General features: G+C 30.1%; 2 protein-coding genes across 2 annotated transcripts in view; one reads left to right on the top strand and one right to left on the bottom strand.

Moving 5' to 3' along the window:
- The window catches only part of LOC119671985 (E3 ubiquitin-protein ligase highwire), a 71238-nt gene that overhangs the window by 26736 nt on the left and 19560 nt on the right, over positions 1-24942 (top strand). The window lies entirely within an intron of this gene.
- On the bottom strand, positions 53-24071 carry LOC119671986. The gene is made up of 7 exons (XM_038082927.1): positions 23162-24071; positions 4626-4887; positions 4416-4561; positions 4078-4263; positions 3892-3995; positions 2616-3811; positions 53-810 (listed from the first exon to the last, which is right to left on the bottom strand). The coding sequence occupies exons 1-7, from the start codon at positions 23411-23413 to the stop codon at positions 287-289; spliced, it is 2670 nt and encodes an 889-aa protein (XP_037938855.1). The 5' UTR covers positions 23414-24071; the 3' UTR covers positions 53-286.

Below are 24942 nucleotides of genomic sequence, written 5' to 3'. Positions count from 1 at the left end.
GAATGTTTTATTAAAGACATTATATACATATATAGTATATATATATATATTATATATAAAGATTTATACATGTGCATAGCGATTGTTTTTCGAATGAAATACTTAAAGTTCACAAAAGTTAACAAATTAGATTAAGTTTTTAATAGTAAAGTAATTAAATACAAAATAATTTATAAAATATTTATAAAATAAAAATCACAAGCTTGTTTAATGTGTTGCCCTGCCCACTGACTATCATTTAAAGAAGTTGCTGTCGGTCTAGTCCTTAGACTATTTTCGCATCTATCTATGCGTCTGCATATTCAATAACTTCATCGATTTCTACAGTCTCATTGCTACCACCTGAATGATTAGAACTAGTTTCGGGTGGTAGTCCTGTGGCGCCACGCATATCCATTTCACACTCATCTGTTTCTGGAGAGGCAAGGCGTGGAACTCTTATTTGTTTGTGACTCACATCCGGTGCAGTATACACAGCGGGCGTAAATAAATGCATATTTCGTTGTTGGTGTTGGTGATTTGCAGGATTTAGATTTGGAACTTTGTTTTGGAGATCTTGTGCTAGTTTTTGCACGTTCGTTAAAGGTTTATGGCTTTGATGATTATTTTCTGTTTGGGGTGTTATAGTTGCAGACGTGTTATTGTTATTGTTGTTGTGACTTTGGTAGAGCACATCTGGCAGATTCTGTGTACGTTTTGAGATGGACGGAAGATTTGGCAGTTTTTGATTACGCATAGGCGTAGCATATTGTGGTGAACGATGTGGTGGAGCAGCAACACTTACTGCATATGGAGCTGCTTTTGTTATATCTATAGAAAATAAAATTATTGCAATATTAGAAATTTATTTAATTAAATTCGGTATTGATATTGCACTAGTACAACTTAATATAAAAAGCAGCTAAACTTATTTTAAAGTTACTATATATAATTTTAAATACTTCTTGTTTGTTGTTAATAGTAAGAATTTAAAACTAGAGCTGTAGGTGTTAAATTTTACAATACATTTAATTGTTAGTAAACATGTTATTAGAATATGGTTTTTATTCGTAATAAATCATCTTTGAGAAGTGATACCATCACCATATTTAACAAAATTGTCCGACTTACTTTCTCTGCAATCAGTAAAGAATTTAAAATATATTTTATGACTGATTTTTTTTGTATGTTAATCCTAGTCAGAGTACTTTATTTTCCGTGCACTTTTTGTTAATACTCATAACTTTTGATATATTGTTTGTAAGACACCATTGTTTTGGATTGATCTCTTATTATTCATGTTTTTATTTGCCTTTATTGTTAAGAGACACATAATGTATTGATAAAATTCTTCAGTTTACACTTATTCTAGGAGTTCTCCTTTTTTTTGGTGTGAATACCAGTCCATAGTTCTTCACGCAATGTCATATTCAGGTATGCGGATTGTACGACCAATCCAGTTCTGCCCAGTATTGAATTAATGCGTTTTTATAATGAATTTTAGAGAGTTTTTGGCAGCGAAGTTACTTAACATATGTGTTAGAAGGCAGATTCAGGAACATACTGGAAGTGCTCTTTTTGATATTGCAAACAATTGAGGATGTCGATATTTGTTTATGCTGATGTCACATATTAATATTTTTGCAAACCTTTTCCACGATGCTCATATTGGTGATGCGTCATATAAATCCAGCCCAAAGTAAGTCGGTTCTTTTTACACGCAATCACAACTTTAAATTTTCCTTACTTTGAGGAGGTTTCATTGAAAGTAGTTCGCAAATTATGCCTAAGCTTTTATTTCTTGTTATAATAATTTATTAACCTTTAACATATCTAAGTATTTCGTCTACTTTATTAAAGAATGCATTCTAAGGTTAGTTACATAAATTATTGTTAGTTTACTATCCAAATATAATCAATCAGTAGTGAATAAAAAATAGTTTATAATTTTATTCAGTATTACTAAAAACTAATTTATTATAGCTGTATAGCTAAACTTAACTTTGTGTTATAAGTATATACTTTCTTATTAATCAGCTACTTATTGGACATGCTTTATCTGTTTCTACAACTATGTAAGCAAATTAATGTTTTTATTATTATTTAATATATTTTTTTTCTTTTCTACTACAAAAATATCAAACTACGATTACAAAGAAGATAATTACAAAACGTGGTAAACTATTAAAAATTTTAATAATTAATATTTTTTAAAACAAACGAATTTTGTGCATTAATTTGGTAAAATTTCGAGTTTTTATTTAAAACCAATTTTTGTGTTTTTAGTTAAGCTTAATTTACAACTTAAACCGAAATGAAGATAATTTCAGTGTAATTACTTAATAATTTATATAATTATAATATAATATATACACATATAAACATTTAACATATACTTAAATAGAAATAATCACAAATGTTATTGCAATAATAATAATTTTAAACACTTAATATATAAATAAATATTTGTTTTTCAAATAATCTTAAGATTTCGATAAATCTGCTAACAATTATCTTAATTAGTAACTTTTTCATAAATTTTTATAATATAATATTTTCACAGCCCAGTTGGGTTTTTTAGTTTTTCTCTTCAGTTTAAAGTACGTATTCTAATTATGTTTGGTAAGTTAAATTACCTCGACCATTGTAAGGATCTGAGTATAGATCCATGCCTTCCATATTCTGATGGTGATCGGACGGTGAAGCGTATTCGTTGCGTAACAGTGGTTGTTCAACGCAATTGGGCTCTGCATATATATGTTCGGGCAGTGGTACAGGTTCACCACAAATCTCATTTCGAAGAGCATAACCCTCTACTGGCACTATTGTACTCGAAGTATAGAAACCACCGTCATTACCGGTGAGGCTCGGTTCAGTGTAAACTGGATCAACAGGTGGCGCAGTTGGTTGTGGTGGTTGTAGATGTTGTGTTAATAAATTATTGAAATCAACTATAAGCAAATCTTTATCTGCGTTGCGAACCTCATTTAACAAATTTACAATTTGGCTGATGGCTTTTACACATTTCCTGTGTGGTAAATCACTACGAAGTATTTCTTGTGTGTTTTCCTTAACCTGTTTATAAATTTGTGGATATTTTTTTTGCAGCAACTGCATAGTACGATCAATAATAACTCGATCTTCATTTGAGAACTCATGTACATGTTCATTAGCATATGGTATGAGGCTTGTATTAGTTGATCTGCAAGCGTCTTTTTTTTTTACACATATAACTATTAAGAGTACGGCTAGTACTACAGCGAACAGTACCAATATACCACCAAAAATAGATAAAAATGTTGGGAAATTGGAGTCTTTTTGCTGAAGTTCTTCGGGTGTAAAGAATTTGTCGTTAACTCTGGTAAGGTTTCGATTAGCACCGCAGTCCAAAGTATTTTTTGTGTCGTCGCATACTTCATGCAGATATTTTTGTAAATTGAGAGTAGTTCTATTAAAGCAGAGGCCCAATTTTTTGTCAATAGTGCAATACATTTCCGAATATAAATCGTGTGCGGTAAGTTCGTGCAACCAAGTAGGATTACATCGGCAAGCGATATTCACTGACACTTCATGTATTATGCAATTCGAGTTCATATTCAAGCTACCCGGCAACGGTTGCGTTAGTGAGTTTCCATTAAAGCGACAAGCAGCTGGTTGTTTAGTGGGCTCTAGATTTATCATGCCAAATTCGCCAAATTTATTTTTTTCTATAATAATTTTGGACCATTCTTTCACTCGCAACCAATTATTGCTGAGATGTTTAACGGTGTTATTCGTAATTGTTGCATTAATCGCTGCCACTTGTATTGCGTTTTCATAAATTGTATCAATGCTAATGAAAGGATAATTAATTTTGTATGAAATTTATTTACTAAGTATGTATACAAATGTATGCGATGTTAAAACATTTACCTATTATTGTTAATAATTAGTTCCGATATGCCGGTACCATAAATAGCTTCGCTCTCAATAAAACCAATTACGGCATCAGTAATTGATACATGTTTGCTGAAAAGCTGATCAAGAAAAGAGGAAAATTAAATTTTTATTTCATTTGCGAGAATAGTATTTAAATAATACAATAAATAAGATACATACCCTTTCTGTGATTGCTCTTGACTTGATTGCATCGATGCGACACCCTTCAAAAATTATTGCATTTATGTTGAAGACGTCGAAAGTTCCATTGTTAATGGTGGTGATATTGCTATTTGTAAAACATATCTCATTCAAAAATGCGCCAAATCGATAAAGATTATCAATATTAGATTTTTCAATACGAAGCTGTCAATGAAAAATTTTTATATAACAAAATATTAATAAACTCAATTAATAGAATATCACAACTTAAAAAAAATAACAGATAAAGTAATTTCTAGGTATTAATGTGTTTTATGATATTCTATAATATTATACGGAATTTATTTGATATTTACTTTTGCTTTTGCTAAATTGAAAGCGCCTTCATCTATACGTAAATCCTTAATATCCACAAAAAGGCCATTTACTTCAGCTTCCTCAAAGGCATCAGCATATAAAATCACTTCATTACTATTGCGTACTGTAAATTTACTTGTACATGCTGGCATAAAAATAAAAGTATCTTTGAAATATTCGTTATTAATAAATTAGTTTTGCTTTTTTACCCAGGAATGCTTGTTTGCGCACAAACACAGTCTGCACATTGTTGATTTGTATATCGGGATAAGGTCCGTCATTACCACTGAAAGCCTCGCTTGTTATTTCCACTTGATCGTCGCTGTTCGTTCCTTCTATCCTTAAACTGTTCACCCTAGACTCACTAAAGAAACCTGCTTCCAAGCGAAAGTTGGTACGAACGGCTAAGTGAATTGTGACTGAAGTGGCATCGGCTGGTACTTGAAAATTTTTTCCGAAAATCTCACTTAACTGAAAAATATTGAAATAAATTTGCTTAATTTTCTGTTATTAAATATTTATCTTTAAATATACGCTATATATAGAGACGCATAAGAAACTAATATTTTATACATTTTAATGCATGTTAAGTTCTTATCTCAAATAAATGATTCTCTGAAGTGAACTTTGAAGTTCTACATAGTCGTTTTCGATGATAAAGTGCAGTTTAGTTGCAGTTGACAACTATTTCATGTATTGCAGTAACTTTATGTTAAGTGAATAAAATTTACATGGTTTTTTTTTATTTATTCATTTGTTTGACAGTAATATTTGATTTTACAGTGTCATTGACGTTGATATTTTAGGTTTACTAATCAGAAATCTGTTTTGAATATATTTTATTAGTGTTAAATATATTTTTAATATAATTCAGAATGGAGAACATTAACATTGCTTCTTATAAGGCGTAAAATATGGACAATAAATTGTACTACATTCTTAGAACAATATAAATTTTGAAATTGAAAAAAAAAAGAAATTTACAATAATTACAGAGAAATCGCATTACAATGCATGCGAATAACAATTATCCTAACGCGAAAACCATAACGACTTCAGATACAATTGTTTATTTGTAATTAGTTTAGGTGTCATAGATAGCTTAGACAACTCCTTTATTACTCATTATGTCGAAGTAAACGCTGGAGCTCAACAAGCATGCTTTCTGTTTTCTGAAGATTATTTCTTCAAAGCTATATTTTTTAAATAGAGTTATTTGCTATCGAAACACATACTCGCAAATCTCTAAGATGAAAGAGAAAGATAGTAACAATTAATTAAATGTCGGACAATGAAGTTAAAACTGCTTGACTAAATAACTACCTGTCGCTTTTCAATAAATTGAGACACAGCAACCGTGTCACTTTAATGTCGGTTGCAAAAACTGCGAGTATCCGAATTTTAAAACTGCTGAATAAACTTCTTGGACTGGGTAGAGATAATTCTAAAGGGATTTTTAACAGGGTACTGCAGGCTAAGGTATCATCTCAACAAAATGCGTGTTTCAGAAGTCTGTACTTCTTACTTTTGTAAAATAGATGCTAAAAAATCTTTGTAAATGCCTAAAACTGAACAGAAAGCACAGAGTCGTTGCTACATATAGCATATATAACAAAGTGCTTGCATTCACTAATAATCTGATGATCAATTAAAGTAACTGGAGCGAGCATAATAGACCACTTAAGTTTCGCTGTACACTATTCCCTGCATGAAAATAATAAGCCTTATAAACATAATTATACAGCTACAATAACGGTACAAATTTCGAATACATAAACCACGTATATGGTTGATGTATCTATACATAACAAACATAATATAAATCATATAGAAATTATAAAAAAACATAAAGAAATAACAATATATACACCCGTGAAACACCCGTGAGTTGGATTAAAAATGAATATTTCTAAGACTGTATTTGAGCAGTGTGAAATCAATAGTAGGCCGATAAGAACAATATGCTACAATCTGCACAAATAAACAAAATTCACTTTCGATTAACATGAGGCGATAAATAAACACAAAATTTAAATCAAATGTAAAGACAATGCTAGTGTGCAAGTGTAAGACTTGAAAATATACCAAATTGTATTTAGTTTTTATTAAAAAGCCCATTAAATAGATATCTCAACTTTGTGTAGTAGCCACAAGATGTTAGCATTGTTGTAGATATTGAATCTAATATCTAATATTTGGTATTATACCTTATTCTTTTTAGAAGAGTTGGTTTATTTTATGATGAAGATCCTAAAGTTTCACTTAGCCGTGTTGGCCAATTGTGTTCATATAGTAAACTTAAAGGTTATCAAACGGTATCTAGGTTTTTATTAAATAGTATATCTATGAAATTAATACATCGTAAGCAAATAATTTTCTGGTAGTCTAATGTACATAAATCAATTCAAAATCTAAATTATCGCTAAGTTGTCGGATTATAGTTTTTCTTTCTTATCACAGCGGAACTACCATTTAAGTGGCAGTTACTTCAGAAGGTAAGCAATAAATACATTTTGTATTTTCTATTAAATTTTATCTATCCATAAAAAACCGAACTTATTAGTCATAGATCCAAGCACGAGATCCGAGTACGTGCATTCGTAATGTGTAATATAGTAAATATTTGTTCATTATTTTCTCTTGAAACAGTTGTTTCCTCTTCACTCCGTGCCAACGTTTGCACGTTGACTTGGTATAAATGCAGTTGCTCTTGACAGCAACAAGTCAACTGGTGCGATGTCTTATTCAAATTTCGAATGCGGCCAATGTATTTCTAATTACATTGGTAAATAATTCAATTGTGGAAATATGGAAAATATAGCAATAATTGAGAAACTGCGATAAGAACCTTTAACACAAATGAAGAACTGAAATTTAGAATGTGAGTTCAAGTTAAATGCGTTTTAGTTAAGAACCTCTACAAATTAATCATTGAAATATTTTCTTATCTTTTAAAATATAGTCAAGTATGACTGATTTTTTTTTTATAATTTTAAGTGAAGGCAAATTAATAAGGTACATCTACATTTCCATAAGACATTAATAGCGTATATGTAGTATGTAGATATATAAGTATGTTCTGAATGGCTGTTTTATTTTGTACTACATTAGTCATTAACGGAAGACAAAACCTCTGTATATATTATGAATATTGTAATATTGTAACAACCACACAATTCAGAAGGAGTATTAAGATATTATATAATTTAATCAGTTTTATTATCCAAATATTCGTTTTTATAAAGAAAAAATTGCTAAAATATTCAGAAATTAATTAAAATTTTAGTGAAAAGTATTGATTAGGATTTTTTTAATTTAAAATTAATATCTATATATATAGGAGACAAACATAGATCGACACACCATAAAAATGTGTATTACATTTAAAGCTTACTACACTGTGACTATAAGTTAGAAAAATAAACCATCCAACAGCTTCTCGATTCTAATCCAGAGCAGAGCATTAGGTAAAAAAGATAGAAATTAGACAGATATTCATTTAAAGTAGTACTGATATAATATAGTATCACAACATAACGATATGTAGAAATTATTGAAACAGTACATCCTAAGTTAAAATCTGTTGAAATTAAATACATTATAGTTTTAACTATAAAATTAGTATACGCCTAGTATACGAACTTTCGTTCAAATATTTGTGTATCTCTTCATCATAAGTAATTAAGTTCTACAGTTATACCAAAAACTGTTAATGAAGTTGTAAGTATATGCTGTGAGAGACAGTTTAATTACAGATTATAAAATCTTTAAAAAATATATTTCAATGCTAATTTACATAGTATACAGTATTAATATACCGTATATTACGAGAGCTGCTATATATATTTCTGGCCTAATAATAAAAATGCGAATATTTATCATCAAAAATTGTTTTATTGTTTTTCAAAGTATTCTCCAGCCTGATTAATACACTTTTACATGCGCTCAAACCAATTGAGAAGCAATTTTTCCACTCCGATTGAGACACCTCCACAACATGGTTACTGAACGCTTTAACAGCATCTTCTGGCGACGAAAATCCTTGACCACGCATTTTTTTCTTGATGTACGTGAATAATAAGAAGTCATTCGGTGCCAAATCAGGGCTGTATGGCGGAGAACATTTTAAAGCTAGTAACGGCTGGTTTGAGAGATAAAAAATTCGCGCCAATCTACACAGTAATCCTCTCAAAAGGCGAAGCACCCAGTACTGACACCGTCGCTGTGGATAGTTTCCCGATAAAGTTAAAAGCTATAATTCAAGAGGGAGGTTATGACTCACAACTAGTTTTCAATGTTGATGAGATAGGTGTTTTTTTGGAAACGTCTCCCAAAGAAAACTTTTATATCGAGAACTGAAAAATCACCACCAGAATTTAATGAAGTAAAGATAGACTAACTCTAATTCTAGGTGGCAATGTATATGTTGATTTTATGTTTAAGCCGTTACTTGTTTACCAATCAGAAAATCCTAGATCTTTGAAGGGCTGTTCAAAGCATCGATTTTCTGTACACTGGCGAGCCAATTAGAAATCATGAATGACGACGTTATTATTTAATGACTGGGTTTCTACGTGCACCATTCCTGCAATAAAAGTTTGTTGCACTAGGTAAAGACAATTTAGACTTCAAGGCATTAGTCTTAGTAGATAATGCTCCTGATCACCCAGTTTATATTGATGACTTGTCTGAAAATGTTAAATTTGTGTTTTTATCAACACCACATCATTAATGCAGTCGATGGATCAGGGTGTGATTTCGAATTTAAAAAGCTATTATCTCTGCCGATTATTTAAGATGCTTTTTAGTGAAACTGATGGATCCGATAAGCTTACAATGCAGCAATTCTGTAAAGCTTTTAATATTAATAGAAAGTAAAACCATCTTGCATGAACGGTGTTTGACGCAAAATATGGCCAGAATGTGTACACAAGAAAAATGGTGACAGTTCCTCTTTTGAAGTTGATGATGATAAAGTGGATACTATTTGTCATGAAATTGCTAAATTAGCAAGAGAGTCTAATTTTAAAGGGTTGGTAATGTTGACATAAATGAAATGCTACCTCATAACCAAGAAATGTCTAACTAGGAATTGATGCAACTGGATTTGGAAATCGCTAACGAAGAAGAGAGCTCGGTAGATATAAGTGATCGTCAAAATTTAACTACACAGCAAATTTCTAAAACAATGAATCTAATTGACGAAGCAATGGAAATATTTTCAAAAAACGATCCTGATAGCGAAAGACATGCAAAACTTACTCGTGCGGTAGCAAATTTTATTTAAATATTCTTCTTTTTTTAACATTTAAGGACTGAATGAAAAATACGGTAACCTATTTTTGATGTTTATATGATTTCCTATAGAAAATAGCAATTCACTTTGCATTGTTTCAATTTTAGTCGTGATATTTTGGAACGTATCTACAACCCAAAGCGAGGTCTTACTGTATATGTAAATGGTTTATCTAAGAACAGCTTCATAGTTCTAACTAAAAATTAATCTCATTACGATTAACTTTTATGGAAATGAATATGACCGACTGCACTTATATTTCTTACTCGTTTTCATTGTCTGCAGTCAGCGCTTGGCTTGACTTGCATTTCATTGCACTCTGTTCTTGTGACTTTATCACTTATGCGTATCTTGCGGATATTTCTAGTTATATGTAGTGTTGTAACAACAAGTATGTGAGCACATTTATTGTTTCTGTTAAAATACAAATACAATGCTCATATGTACAGATACGTATATGTGTTGCCATATGTGTATTCATAAACTTTGTAACCATTTGAAGTGAATGGCTACTGTCGCTTGACTTGGGTTAAGGCTGTTGGGTAGGAAAGAGTATGTCGCCAAAACCACATCTCATTGTTACTTAAATGCTTCGTTGATGAAACGTATGAGCCCTTCAATGACTTCATTGAATGTTGCACCAATCCAAGCTGGTATAGGCATAAAAACGTGCGAAAGGGAAGTGAGTGACAAGTGCAATCTTTTAAATAAATATAAATTAAAATTATGTTTTCTCTTCGGACATGTCTGCAAGCAATGCGAGGTCTAATGTACTGCCTTTTGGGACATAAAACCAACTCAACATGCAACAAGTCTATTAAGTAACGAAAAATTAATTATTTAATTTTATATTTGGTCGACATTTTAACCGACGTTGATTTAATATTTGGAATGTTGTTGGCGGAAAGTCAGAATGAATTATCTAGGATGGAGATGAGAAGATTGAATGTAACCTGTATAATATATTCTGATTTAATAGTATGAAACAATTGAACTGATGAACGACATTATGATATATGGATTGTAGTTTGAATACATATTAGGAATATACGGTTTATTCGAATTGTTACTTTGGACAATCCTCCAGAGTAAGATTAGAATATAATGAAATCTAAACTCTTAGTGTAATGCAGTACTGCGCCCATAATAATTATTTGGAGTTATAAGTACCCCTAACTGAAAATAGACATTAAGTCATTTTAATGAATGTAAGAAGAGATACTGTTCTGAAACTTTTAATATCAAAGAAAGACAGAAGCTTCTATTCCTATATTCTCCTACAAGTCAAGATCAAAGTTTGAAGTCTCACAAAAAAGTGTGATTTCTCTTTAAAGTGTCATTTTCTTTCAGACACAAACAACATCTTGGCACTTAAGATAACTGCATTTTGTTGAGATGTAAGACAGCCTTAATTATGTCCTATTGAGAAATGACGTCTATTTGTAGTTATTAGAGCTAGATGGCTCTTTAGGCTGGCAGTTACCTGAAGTATCAGAAAAATATTCATGTCTATTAGTTTTATGCGTAGTTATGGATACAGCATGTACACCACAAAAAAAATGTTATTGATTTAATTATATTTTCAGCGTAAAATAGTACTCAATAATAATACAAGGACGTTGTAAGTAAATGGTATTCATAAAATAATTTGTTTTAAATTTGAATATTGAGTAATAAAAGCATTATGATATTTATATTTTTAAAGAAAAATTATCATTATTAAAAAGTGATTGCCCAATTTTGTTTAAACAAATTAACACCTGCGTCTACAATGCGTGGTGAATACAAATCATATAATATTTCTGTTAATATATATAAAACTCTCAAAATAGGATTGTGTATGATTAAATATTATAGTCGTGTTTGTTGCTAAAAATATTACAAACTCCGACACATTTGCGCTGCATTCAAATTCCTTCTGTGCAACTACTCATGAACTTAAACGCAATCATTTGTTGTCTAGACGAAGCCAAAGACCTTCTGCAGTTTTTTCCCTTAAATTTTTGTTGCATTTTAAAATCCAAATTCCACTTTTTAAATCTTAAAATACTTTATGCTTCATAAAGAAAACTGTTCGTTCCGTGCATTCATTCAAAAATGCGATCAATCTGTCATAAATTCCTTATAAAATATTGAACAATAAATAGAAATTCAGAAAAAAGCAATGCTTTATGCACTTTCTTAAACCGGAATATTGTATGGTGGGACATTAGGGTGGCTCACGTTATAAAGGGGAAAATTAAAAATGAAATTTTGAATGAGCGCACCCCCTAGGAATATGCCATTGACCAAAAAAATGATATTCCCAAAGTTTTGGAGCAATAGGATAAAAAATGACGTTGCGCCACTCGAGCAAAGTTGGGTTTTCAGTACAAAAAACAGAAATTTTTCAATTCAAGGTCATTTTTTATCTTTGTTACTTGTTTCAACAGTTATTAATATATACTCATTTGATAGATAATTAAAATATCTTTTTAATAAGATATTGATGAGCAAAATCGGTTAAAAATTATGCGCAAAACACAATAATAAGTTGAGCGACTGTGCTCTGTTTTCTATTTCATACCTTTTAGCTGGCATGCACAATGCAATCGCAAATGTTTACAAGAAACGGAAGAAACATAAATAAAAAATAAAAATAATTCATTTCTACTTAATAACTTATATAGATATTTAAGTAGAATTGAAAATGTAGTCAAAACAAGAATTTTTTCGTAAGCAAAGAGAAAATGGTCGTACAGGAAGTATGACTGAAGTTAATATCCTTTTAGCAAACGAAGCAAGAGCGACTAAAAATTCCATTGATTTTAATTGGAATAATTTCGATGAAGAAATTTGTCTCAAAATGGAAGTTGAATCTGTAGTCACAGTTCAACAAAATTGGGATAACGCAGATTCACTCCTAGTCACTCCTAGCCATCTAAGATTCTCGATGGATGGCAAAAATCATGTACTTACTAAAAATGTAAGTACATATAACTCTGATGATTTGTACGAGATATATACATTTTTATGGCGAGCATATATGTGAAAATTTTAACCCACACTAGGTTAGGTTATGTTCGGAAGGCACGTGCTGACAGTTGTCAGCACTTCTACTCGGAGACATATATTGCCCATTGGGATGCCCTTAAAAAATTTTGCCAGGAGATGCGAGCTGTTAACCTTTGTTATCCTTGTTAAACCATTTTGTTTTCCAGATGAAGCTGAGGAGATCCGATAAGTTTGCTTTCGTTATCTCTTCCAAGCCAGTAAAATAAGGATCCACAAGACATTAAAGTAGCCTTATTTGAAGTCCTGGACAGAATCCTCTTCATCTTGGCAACTACTGCATAATCCACTTGTTGGAACTCGCCACCGTTAGAGCATAGGCGCAATGACACAGTGCCCCTTTAGTATTCCAGAAAGCACACGAACTGCAGGCTTGCTGAAGCCTAAAAGGCTTATCGTTTTATTTTTGTCCAAATTAGGCCATAAAATTTTAGCGACCTTACAGTCTTCGCGGTTAGTCTATAAATTGATAGTCATCGTATTGATTTTCTCTATTATCCTAAACAGTTTACTTATCGGTGTATGTATTGAAAGGTCGGCCTCTCCTGTATGCAGTTCAGAACCTCTTCTGGCCATCTCATCTGCTAGTTTATTTCCTTCAATATTGCTATGTCCAAGTACACGAAATGTACTATGTCCAGTAAAGAGAGACCTTATAATGTTTGATGCTCATCAGTGAATCGTGACATTTTAATATTATCTTAGAATTTAGATTCAATTGCTTTCAATGCGGCCTATCTACAAAAATCGTAATATTCAAAGGACGAATTGTACTTTGATGTATAATATTAACCACTTTTTCGATAGCGTATATCTCACCGTGAAATACGTTGTAAGTAGCAGGGATTCGGTAGCACTATCTTATCTGCATATCTTTCGAGAAGATAACTGCTCCCTTACCGCCTTGCATCTTTGAGCCATCTGCGTAGATAGTAACTGTAGAGTTACCGGTCACAGATCCAAGCTCCCAGCTATCGCTGGTTAGATAAAGAGTGGGAACCCACTAATGAAGTTATTTTCCTCAAAGAACCTTATTGATTTCGTGACTGAAGAGATAATAAATTTTTTTATCGTTCTTACCTATCTAATAGTTTTATCAGTTTCGATCTTTCGCCATGGATGGAAACGCAAGATTATAGAGATGCACTTGAATTCTGTGCCAGACTTCATATTATAAGTGATTGTATAGAAAGAGGAATTAGGATTATGATGGATTATAATTCGATTTCGACAAAATATGAAGAGGAAAAACAATATGTTCTGTAAGTAGTCGAACATTATCATAAAAATTATCCTTCACATAGTCAGTTTTATGTTATAAAACATAATAGACACAATATATTAATTACTGAGAAATGGGTTTTCTTGAAATTATAATTTTTTATTAATAATTAACTAGTTCGTAGCATATACCTATTACGTAATTGTGCATGCCAGCTAAAATGTATGAAATAGAAAACAGAGCACAGTCGCTCAACTAATTATTGTGTTTTGCGCTTAATTTTTAACCGATTTTGCTCATCAATATCTTATTAAAAAGATATTTTAATTATCTATCAAATGAGTATATATTAACAACTGTTAAAACAAGTAACAAAGATAAAAAATGACCTTGAATCGATAAATTTCTGTTTTTTGTACTGAAAACCCAACTTTGCTCGAGTGGCGCAACGTCATTTTTTATCCTATTGCTCCAAAACTTTGGGAATATCATTTTTTTGGTCAATGGCATATTCCTAGGGGGTGCGCTCATTAAAAATCGCATTTTATTTTTTTTGAGCCACCCTAGTGGGACATGCTATGAATATTCTGGAATGAATATTTATATAACACTTTTGCTTTTTGAACGGATAATGTAAATAATCGCACACACCACATGCCCGCATATATTAGACGAGTGCAGTGGACCCGCGGTTCTTGAGACTACAACTTCGATTTTTATTTTCAACTCTTAATATTTCATAAATAATTTAAGTTGTTTTGTTAGATATATAATTGATTTTGAAGTCATTTGATCAAATTTTTTATAACCTTGATATTAGTGCCGAGTTCAGCACATGAAGTGTATGGATTGGAATATTTTATGTCTTTCCGATTTGTTCTATCTTAAGGAGCGCAGTGGGTGCAGTAGATGTTTGGTACTTCTGCTTTTGAGATGTTTCTACGAATCTGGACAATGTCTCATTTATGATATCATTCAGAGCAGTTATTTATATTAATTGAACTTTTATCACAAAATACCCCTATAACCTAACCTTATTTCGTAGAATAATCTGAGCTCAGTCACTGATTTAAAAAAGTGGAGTGCAACAGTTTTGCACTTTTCGTATTAACGTTCATTTTCCAATACAAGGAAAAGAAACATATAATTCATTCCATTTAAATTCGAATTTATAACTTAAATATATACATTTTTGTATGATAGGCTTTTTCATTGTTGTTGAGAATCCATATTCGTTTATAGAAAATATTTTTTCTTAAATTAATATCAATTTAAGTAATTGTTTTATTTAATAATAACGTTACATAAGTGTAAGTGAATGCCTTTAATTTAAACACTACCCGCTCCTTTAACCCTCTTCAGAAAATTCACACAATCCGCCGGCACTTTTACTGCTTCCCGCTCTTCGCTCTCCATGCGTATTTTCACTAATAAATTGTGGTGATTAAGATTATTTCTATATTAAAATATATACACTCGTTTGTTATGTCAAAATGTGACGTATGAAGTTATTTTGCTGCCACATTTAATTTTTTGTTTTTCCGGATATATTTAGAACTGAACCGGAAACATAAAAGCCAACATAAGAAAAGTGGGAACACTCAAATTTAAATTTAAGAAGAAAAAATGCAGTTGGTGGTCATGATATATGTGTAGATCATCAGCACTGTAGAAGTTTTGTGACTCTAATAGTATCATAGAGATATACACACACCTACATAGACACAATCAATTAAAATTAAATTATGGATTTCGGTAATATTTTGTTTCTGCATTGAGCATCTATTGTGTATTTGGTATTTTCGAACAAACGCGTGCTGACTTTCTGATGCTTAAAAGGTTTTGCTGCAATTTATAGACACAATCGAAAAAAATAAAATTTAAAGTGCAAACTGTAAACAATTTTAATTTCTTTTGACTTGTCAATAAATTTTAATGAATTTCATCAGCAGCAATTTTTTTTGATTGAATTAAAATTTTTACTTAAATTGAATTAAATTTAAAAATTTAAATTCTGGTTATTTCTACCCGAGCACCCACATAACTAGTATATAAAAACATATATCGCCATTTCTTTAATGATATCAGTAAATAAATTTTCATGACATCACTTGATTATATATGCATACCACGACTCCTCGCACATTAGAAATACAGACTGAGATGCATTTATATATAAAGTATTTTTTATATGCACAAATATTTGTTGCACATAAATACATATAAGCCAACTTGTTTATAAGGCTTAGCCTAACGTTTTTAGAACCTCACTTACACCGCATTTTTCCCACAGTCTTTCAACATGTGATTAACATGCCACAAAAAGACGTTCTGAAACACTCATATGAAAGCGTTACATTCTAAGCAACACAATGGTACAATGGTTATTCTAAACAGTAAAATACATACGTACTAAAGGATTTTCCGAAGTGTATCTTTATCAGTATACTTGTCTGTTTTTAAGAATGAATAAGCACATTTGTGACTAACGGCAGGGTCCAAATTATTCCGAATTGTTTATTGCCCTACAGCCGAGTCAAAACAGCTTCGTACGTTTTTTTCATAATGACTGTGTTTAAGGAGGTAAACAAACCAAAGCAATAGAATTTCGAAAACATAGAAAAACTTATGAAAACGTGACTTTGCTTAGAATTCATAAACTAAATTTTACTTACGATTGTATCTCACACGTACATATTCTAAAAATTCTGTAACAACATTTTGTACATGGTAGACAAAAAAAGATATTAGAATCGAAAAGCCATGCAAGACGCAACAAGTCGATGCTTAAGTGGCAGAACCATAAGCAGGAGAACATTTCTTTGATGCATTAGTGGTGCTACTAAAAATAGACAATGCGACAGATTTATGGAAAATAGCTTTTTCATATGAAAGACTTGATAAATACAAAGAATTTTTTCTTTCAAAATATATGTTTTCATAAGAAATTTTAATGAAAAATTAACACTTTCTGAAAGGATTTTATTTATTTATAAAATAACTTTGTTAGAAGGTGTGGATAACAAATAAATTAAAAGAGGCTTTTTTATTTGAAACTTTAATATATAGCCGAAATATAAATTTTAGTTTCTTCATTAAATAAAAAAATTAATATTTTAAGAATAAAACATGAATATCTTTTAATGAACATTAAAAAAAACCATATTCTGATTATAGAATTTATCAATCTTCGCTTAATAAATTTGTTGATATCAAAAGTTTTAATAACGTTATTAGACCCACTTTGGGAACACATGAGACATCGAATTCTTCTTATGGATTCTTTTTATGAATTCTCTTACGGATTCTTCTATATGGTTCTTCTCTTTTTTTTTGCATTGGGTTATATAGGAACAGAGAAGGTGTTTATTGATTTCTTATAGCTCTTTATTACTATACTTTGTGTAAGAAGTAATAATTTTAATAAACCTACATAGTTGCTGCGTGCCGTCATATTTCGTGCATAGTGTCCGGTTATGATATCTATTATCAGATATCATAACCTATACCCATGACTATTTGAGGTTCCATTTTGATCAGGAAAACTTTGTATCTCTTTAAATTTTACTTTTATATCAGAAAGTATTGGAATCAGCTTCTTATTTGGAAGCTTCTTATGAGCATTAAATCTCAAGACATTTTCAAAATAAAACAGCATTAATACCTTACTTTAATAATTATATGTATGGCTTACGGAAAGCCCGTTTAACACAACCTAATAGATGTATATAAGTTGTAAATAACAAATATTAAAACCGATGCTTTACTTTTAAGTTGAAATTTTTATCTCATAAGTTATGATTTTTTTTTTTCATTATTATACAACAAACTCAATTTATAATCGAGGTCTTAATTAATTGTGTATCCGCATGGAATTTAAATCAAAAGCGAAACATAAACAAAGCATTTCCTGTTAATTGCAGAAGGGCAGTACATAAGAAAAAACTGCTTAGAATGCACATTCGAATTGTGTCAAATGTGGACGAATACTTTGAATATTTGATTGAAGCACAAATTTGATGTAGTGGCAGCATCTGAAGCTCTGAAGCATCTGAAGCCACTACGATATTGTGGAAAGCGTGGGCACAACACAGCATTCAATCAGTCAAAAAGACGGACACATACTCAATGCGATTTGCGACTGTGATGCCGTAATTCAAAATTTTTTATCAAAGCTGACATATTTATAAAAAATTTAGATACTTTGTAAGAACTGAACTTTATAAACCACAATATCAGAAGTTGTTTTTTTGTGGTTTTTTATTTGTGTTTTTTATTGTGTGATGCTTTCGAGTTTCTGTAAATGCTGATCTGTCAACCAACAAAAGTGTAAATTTGTAAATTTTGTATAAAAACTGTGAAAAGTTTGAATTCTTGCGCACTTTCAGATACTCATACTTCGTTGGGTTAGTTCTGCGTCAAAGAAAATTTCTAATTTTTTAGTATCGTTTGCATGCCCTATTTGTGCATAAATGTTTTATTTTTCTATTTATGTTTCTATTTTTTTCTGAAGTAAATACAATTTTATGATTATGCATTTTTCGATTGCATCTGAAATAAAAACATGCAAGCGGTCCGCATAAAGCACAAATTTATATTGAAATTCTTTCAAAATTGGACACTTAATTGCTACTCTTTAGTTGAACAGCGTTTAATGCATATGATAAGTACGAAATTGAAAAACTTGAATGCATAAAACACTTAAAAATGCAATGTTACTGTGTTTTACTGTTTTACCAAAAACATTAGTTGCTTTTAATTAATTTTATTGACAGATAAAAATTCTATAATACGCAAGCATGGCTTGTGTTGCTTTGACTTTAGAGAGACGATAACGAATAAAATTTTATTAGATAAACACAATTTTGTTATAGCCTTGCTTTTTAAAATAGATAAAAAGATGATGAAATTTTTCAAAATATAATTTGGTTTCTAAAGAAGAATGTTTGGTATTTTATTAAGAACTTATGTTGAAACCTATGCAATATAATATTTAAATGGGAACTGGAGCATAATGGAAAATTAATCATAAATTATAAACTAAAGAAATAACACAGTATATTAGGATTTATTTTAGATATTTTTTTGGCTACATTAAAAGTATTTGTATTTCTTTTCACCTACACCTGTACGATTTACAACACTCTAATCCATATGAATTCAAAATATGACTAACAATTTTTGAATCAAATAAAAAAATGTTTATATTTCTCATGCGAATATAAACTAATACGATATTGATGATGTGTTTGGTTTAATTTTAGCCAATATTGTGAAAAAAATATGGCATAATGAAGCGTGTTTATCTCTGCAGTTGTGTGAGTAAATGACCGAGACGTGATAATCATGCGATACAATGATACGTCTTTGTTTGTTAATATTTACTGAAACATTTTTTACCCACTACGAATATCTATTCACATGGTTCACATATTAACAGATAATTAATAAGAAAATACAATATTATCGTTCTTAAAAATTAGATACTTCATAAATACTCTCCATAAATACATTTGGACGGTTTTTAATCTTACATACTTTACTCACTCTTTATTTTATACGAACAATAACTAAATATCTATAGACTCCATCTTATCTCGCTCTGATTGACTCAGTTGGATATCACTGCTTGATTTAATATGGTTATTTAAATTTGTTTTTATATCTTTGACATTAAAGTATATGTACAGTAGAACGTACACAGGAAGTGACTGAAAGTAATTATTACAAAATTATAAAAATATCGTAGATATGTTTAATTTCTTTTTAGTTTCGTATTTTATTAAACATTATTTGAGATAAAATGAATTCAGTAATCACTTTGAAGTTGGAATTAAACTTATTCAAGGCGTATAATTTTAAGTAAATTATTTTGTAAAAAAAAATTTAAAATAAATTAAATTGTAACTTTTTTAAATGATATAATAAGCGTTTATAATTGTGAGCAATGAACAGCGTAATATACATCCTTAACAATTAGTGAAACCTAGGACATTAAATACCAAATATTAAATAAACTAAGCAAGGGGTCAGAAGCAGCAATAACATAACAACAACCATGGCCACATGGTTTCATTTTTCTAATTTTTTTAATTTTCTAAGAATAATTTTGTTGTCCTCTTAACGCTGTAGCTTGAGAAAATAGTTCCTAATCTTCCTTTTCGCCCCCTTCATTATAGGATGACAACTGCATGTAATAGATCTAATGGTATTGCATATTGGTTATTTACTACTTCCATAACGTTATGCCAAGTATTGGTAATGTTTTTAATATAAGATATTGCTATATGATATATTAAACTTAATGAAAATTAATGACGACTTAATTTGAACTTATAGCGCACCTGATAAATTTGTCAGATAAAGAAGATGAGACGTTAGGTATATCCAGCAGGTTACACCTGCTGAATGAATGAAATGAAGCATTCATCAATTAAACAAAAATACAAATTAGCTTGTAGCAATGTAGTGATGAAAAATATATACCACAAACATAAGTACACGCATTCATTTCATGTTTTGCAAAGTATAAAACAATTGTTTATCAGGTTAGACATTTTAATTAATCAATCTAATTCGTTATATAATTCTAATTCGTTCGTTAATTCTAATCTAACTAATCCTTTGCCACATTAGCTGATATTTTTATTCAGTAGTGAGGTTCTTTTACAACTTTTGTCTTTATTTGTATATTGGGTACTGCCGGTAATTGGGCAACCACTTTTCAATTTCGTTTTCAATGTGATTTCGTTATTTATAATTTGTGTATAATTGTAAACACTCACAAGTGGCCTAGGCGATCGTAGAGCGGCTCAATATAATTCGGGTTCAAGCCGTAATTATTCACATCGACTTTGGCGCATTTGCAAAGTAGCTACTGCGGTAAGTTATCTCTGAAACTCGTTTGACTAACCGTCTTAAATACTTTGCCATTGTAAATATATGAGTAACACATAAGTACAATCTCGTAAATATTCTGTTTTTTTATGTTTTGAAATATTTATTATTTAAATGTATTAACGAGATTTCCAATTTGCATTTGAAGAACGTAATAATTATAAAATGATTCAATGATTCAATTTTTTCTTGGGAAAACGTAATCAATTATTTTTTAGAATTTAGTTAAATAATTTTATGTTTAAAACGGATGTTTGCGTCTAAGCATATCTAAGCAATGCAAAACTATACTTATTTATTTAAGTATTTCACGATATCGAAACAAAGATACATGGCACCGTGTTTTGTTGTTTAATATCTTTGGCAGTGGTAAAAATTGTTTATGGAAAACAAAAAAAAAATATTATAAACAATTATGATTTTATGTTTGCGTATTTTAAGCTTTCGCTTTGGTTCAGTTGTTGTTGTTGCGTGTTTGTTGTATTTTAGATATGTTAAAATATATATTAGCACTTGAATTTTAATAAATAAAATTTTTTCTAAGTAGTAATTACCGAAATGAAAAATTAGTTTAAAATAATATTTTTTCATGTTTATATTTTAAATTGTTTAGTAAATATTTAGGTGTGCTTAGAATAATTCATTCACATATACCATACTAAATTGTATAAATTATTACGGTGAAAATATGTCAAGCAATAATGAAGAGTCAAGAGGTGTAAAAACAGTTGCAGAGTGGATTATTGCAGATACTTTCGCCGCAAAATTTTAAAAATATTTATGTTAAAAAATAATTTATTGTTAAAAAAAGAAATATCTTCGTCTATTATTTACAATGCATTTTGCAATGCATAGGTTAAAATATTAGGTATGTGACATATGTTGGTATTGTTTATTTTAAAAGAAAAAAATAATTGTAATAGATTTCAACATCCCGAATGAGAACAAAATACCAAAATACCGTACCCTATATATATATATATATTTATTTATACATATATATATATATATATATATATATATAATATTTTATGGAACTAAATTCTCAGCACTGTTGAAAAAAAAATGCTAACACTTACTAAAATAAATTAGCAAAGATGAAGAAATACTTAGTCAATAAGTGGTTGTAGTTTTAATCCATGTAGTTCTTGTTATAATGCATTACACACCATTGTTATTGGGGAAGAGTTTATGGTCATGACGTTTATCGTCAGTGAAATCAGTTGCTGTTGTTGTAATCCATAGTAAGCGAATAGTTCGACTAGTCTACCATGTAAGGAGTGCAATGAAGATGAAAGATGGTATAGAATTTTTAAGGTTGTTTGAAAACCAATTTGCAATGCCGACTTGCAATTTTAAAAAGATACTGCATCGGTGTGATGACCTGATACCGCTCGATGATATATACACCACTGCAATATTTTCAACGTATTCGAGATACGAAGGGATCTCGGCAGTACATATTACGCTGTAAAATTGTTTTGCCACAGTTTGAAATTCTATTTGTATGACATACGTGAAAAATTTGTTAAGATTGCAATTGATTGTGCTTTTCAATAAAAAGCATTTGTTACTGTTACTTGGCTATTATTATGCCTAGCACAGCTGAAGGATCTGTATTAAGATATCATAGTCTGCAATTAAACGGCCTTTTACATTCACATTGAACTGTATTTTGCTCTATCTTATTTATAACATGTGACCTGAATTGTAAAATATTTCAGGCCAAAGTTTTTAGATTTTTTTCACATGGGTAATTAATTGAAATTGGAAAGATATAAATATTTTACTTAAAACTAGCTTCCATAGTTTTCTTCACATTTTTCATTTGTTTCATTTCAGATAAAATTAATTTTAAATTTTAATGTATAAATTAAAATTAAACGTAAAGACGAGATGCCTATTCAATAATTTTATTATTGTTTCCATCTAAAGTACATATCTTTGTTCAATATATTAACTTAAAGCTAAAAGAGTTTTGAATTGATACCGCATTTTAAGCTTTAATTACGCAAAGTTAACATTAATATCATTAATATAAATTATTATTATTATAAATACCTATATAATAACAAAAGAAGGTAGATAATGTATGTTACGTATCGTGCCTTTGCTTTCATATAGATCAAAAGCATGTAGAACACAGATTGCTTAAGTACAATAACACTAAGAGAATTGTTGGTATTCTATACAAAAATGAATTTTTTTAATGCTTCTAAATTTTCCTTAAACTTTAACCATTAATTCGGTTTTTGCATTTAAGTTAATCAAAGACTTACATATCGGTTTTTCCGGAAATCGCAAGATATTAATTGGAAATTGTTTCGTTTGGTACAGTTGCAATGAACTTTACATATATCTTCTCTCGCTGATGCAACTAAACTTAGACTTTCACCGCCCCACGATATCGAGCCTTTATTATTAGTTTGAACCGGTCTCGTTCCTATATCTTTACCAACTGTTTTCTCCAATATTGCCCAGCACAACGTTATGAGCAATAATGCGGCTTGTTTATTGTAAATTAGATACATTTTGAATATATATTCCAGTGGTTATATATAAATTTACTTATTGTATGTATATTTATACCAATTGTAGATTGTAACGTTCTGAATTGCATTTGCTAATTGTATGCATCTGAAGGTTAAGTGATTGTCCATAAAAGCTTCGTTGTTGCTGTTTTAGCTGCGTTTAAAACTCAAGATTTTGCGAACATTTTGTTGTTGTTGTCGCTCCAATGTGGCTATATCTTGAAACATTTACGCACACTCTGCTTATATAATTTACGTTTTATTTACAATAAAGAATTTCTCGTTCAACACCAAGCTAAAATGATGATTTCGAGAACTTTAGCACTTTATTCTTCATTTATTTTTATTGATATTTCTTTTCAATTTTCATTAATTAAAATATTTCTGAAGGCAATTAACAAAGGCTTTGCTTTCACTAAAAACAGGTCACTTGATTTTGTGATACGTTTGCGGGTATACTCTATGTTGTTTTTTTGAAAATTATTATCATATTTGCTTAAATTTATATTATTATATGCTCGTCCGTATACAAGATTTTCTTCTTATTAACGCAGCTATTAATAAACTTAAAAACCGTCGTCCGATTGTAAAACACATTGAAATCTTACTAATCTAGAAATGTCACACACACCGTCGTTATCCATAAAGTACTGACTGAAAACCATAATAAATTTTGTATCTTGTAGATACACACGATCACTCATTCAGTTTTCTCTCACAGAAACAAAGATGTACTCTTTCGCTCATTTGCTGTCTTTGTTGTTTCACTGTTTTGGAATATTTGAGTTACTTTATTGAGCCAAATACAAAATAGTCGCTCAAATAAGTGCACTTGGCATATGTTTGAAATAAGTTTGGGAATTGAAATAAGTTTAGCAAGATTTATGACTTCATTTGGAATAAATTCATGGCTTTCTAGATATATGTAGATACGAAAATAGTTAGGTAAACGTATGATATATCGTTTATGTGTATTTTTTGTCTAAAATAGCTGATAAAAGCAATACGTTTTTGTATTTTATTAATATTATAAAGCAATCGTAGTTGCTTCGAAAACAGATTAAAAGTCTAAGAAAATAAAATCGCTTCATATCACTAATAAAAGTATCTCTAGTACAATATTTATTTTTTATTTCCTCCTTCGCTTTGTTTAATTTTTTAAATTTATATCAATATGGTTTATGGGATTCGTAGTCTCTTTTTTTCCTCTTTAGGCTGAAAACCAGACTCGGTTTTTAATTACAGCTGATTTCTGTTTATTTTTATTCGACTTTTTTCATGTGTTGTTTGCTTCGCACATTTAGAAACTTGTTTATTTTATCTTGTCTATTTTTTATACTGCATTCGATGCTTCAGGTTCAGTTCGCTACACATCTTCAAGCTGCTACTTTGACGCTCAAATACGGCTCTGAGTCTGAATTGTATTCTGTCTTTGTTGTCTGATGAATTTTTCTTGCTTCTTTCTTTTTAGAGAAACTTTTATATTATTTCAATTTCATCTCGATTGAAATTATGTTTTGTTATCTTTT

This window comes from Teleopsis dalmanni, chromosome 1, assembly GCF_002237135.1.
Source record: "Teleopsis dalmanni isolate 2A chromosome 1, ASM223713v2, whole genome shotgun sequence".
Taxonomy (NCBI): Eukaryota; Metazoa; Arthropoda; class Insecta; order Diptera; family Diopsidae; genus Teleopsis; species Teleopsis dalmanni.
Note: the sequence above shows the minus strand (reverse complement) of the source record. Positions and strands in the feature narration are given on the sequence as shown.

Coding starts and splice junctions, on each gene's coding strand:
- LOC119671986 (XM_038082927.1), bottom strand. CDS start 23,413: ATGTATCTAATTTACAATAAACAAGCCGCATTATTGCTCATAACGTTG. Junction 4,264..4,415: donor TCAATTTAGCAAAAGCAAAA/GTAAATATCAAA, acceptor TTTCATTGACAG/CTTCGTATTGAAAAATCTAA. Junction 811..2,615: donor AGATCCTTACAATGGTCGAG/GTAATTTAACTT, acceptor TATTTTCTATAG/ATATAACAAAAGCAGCTCCA.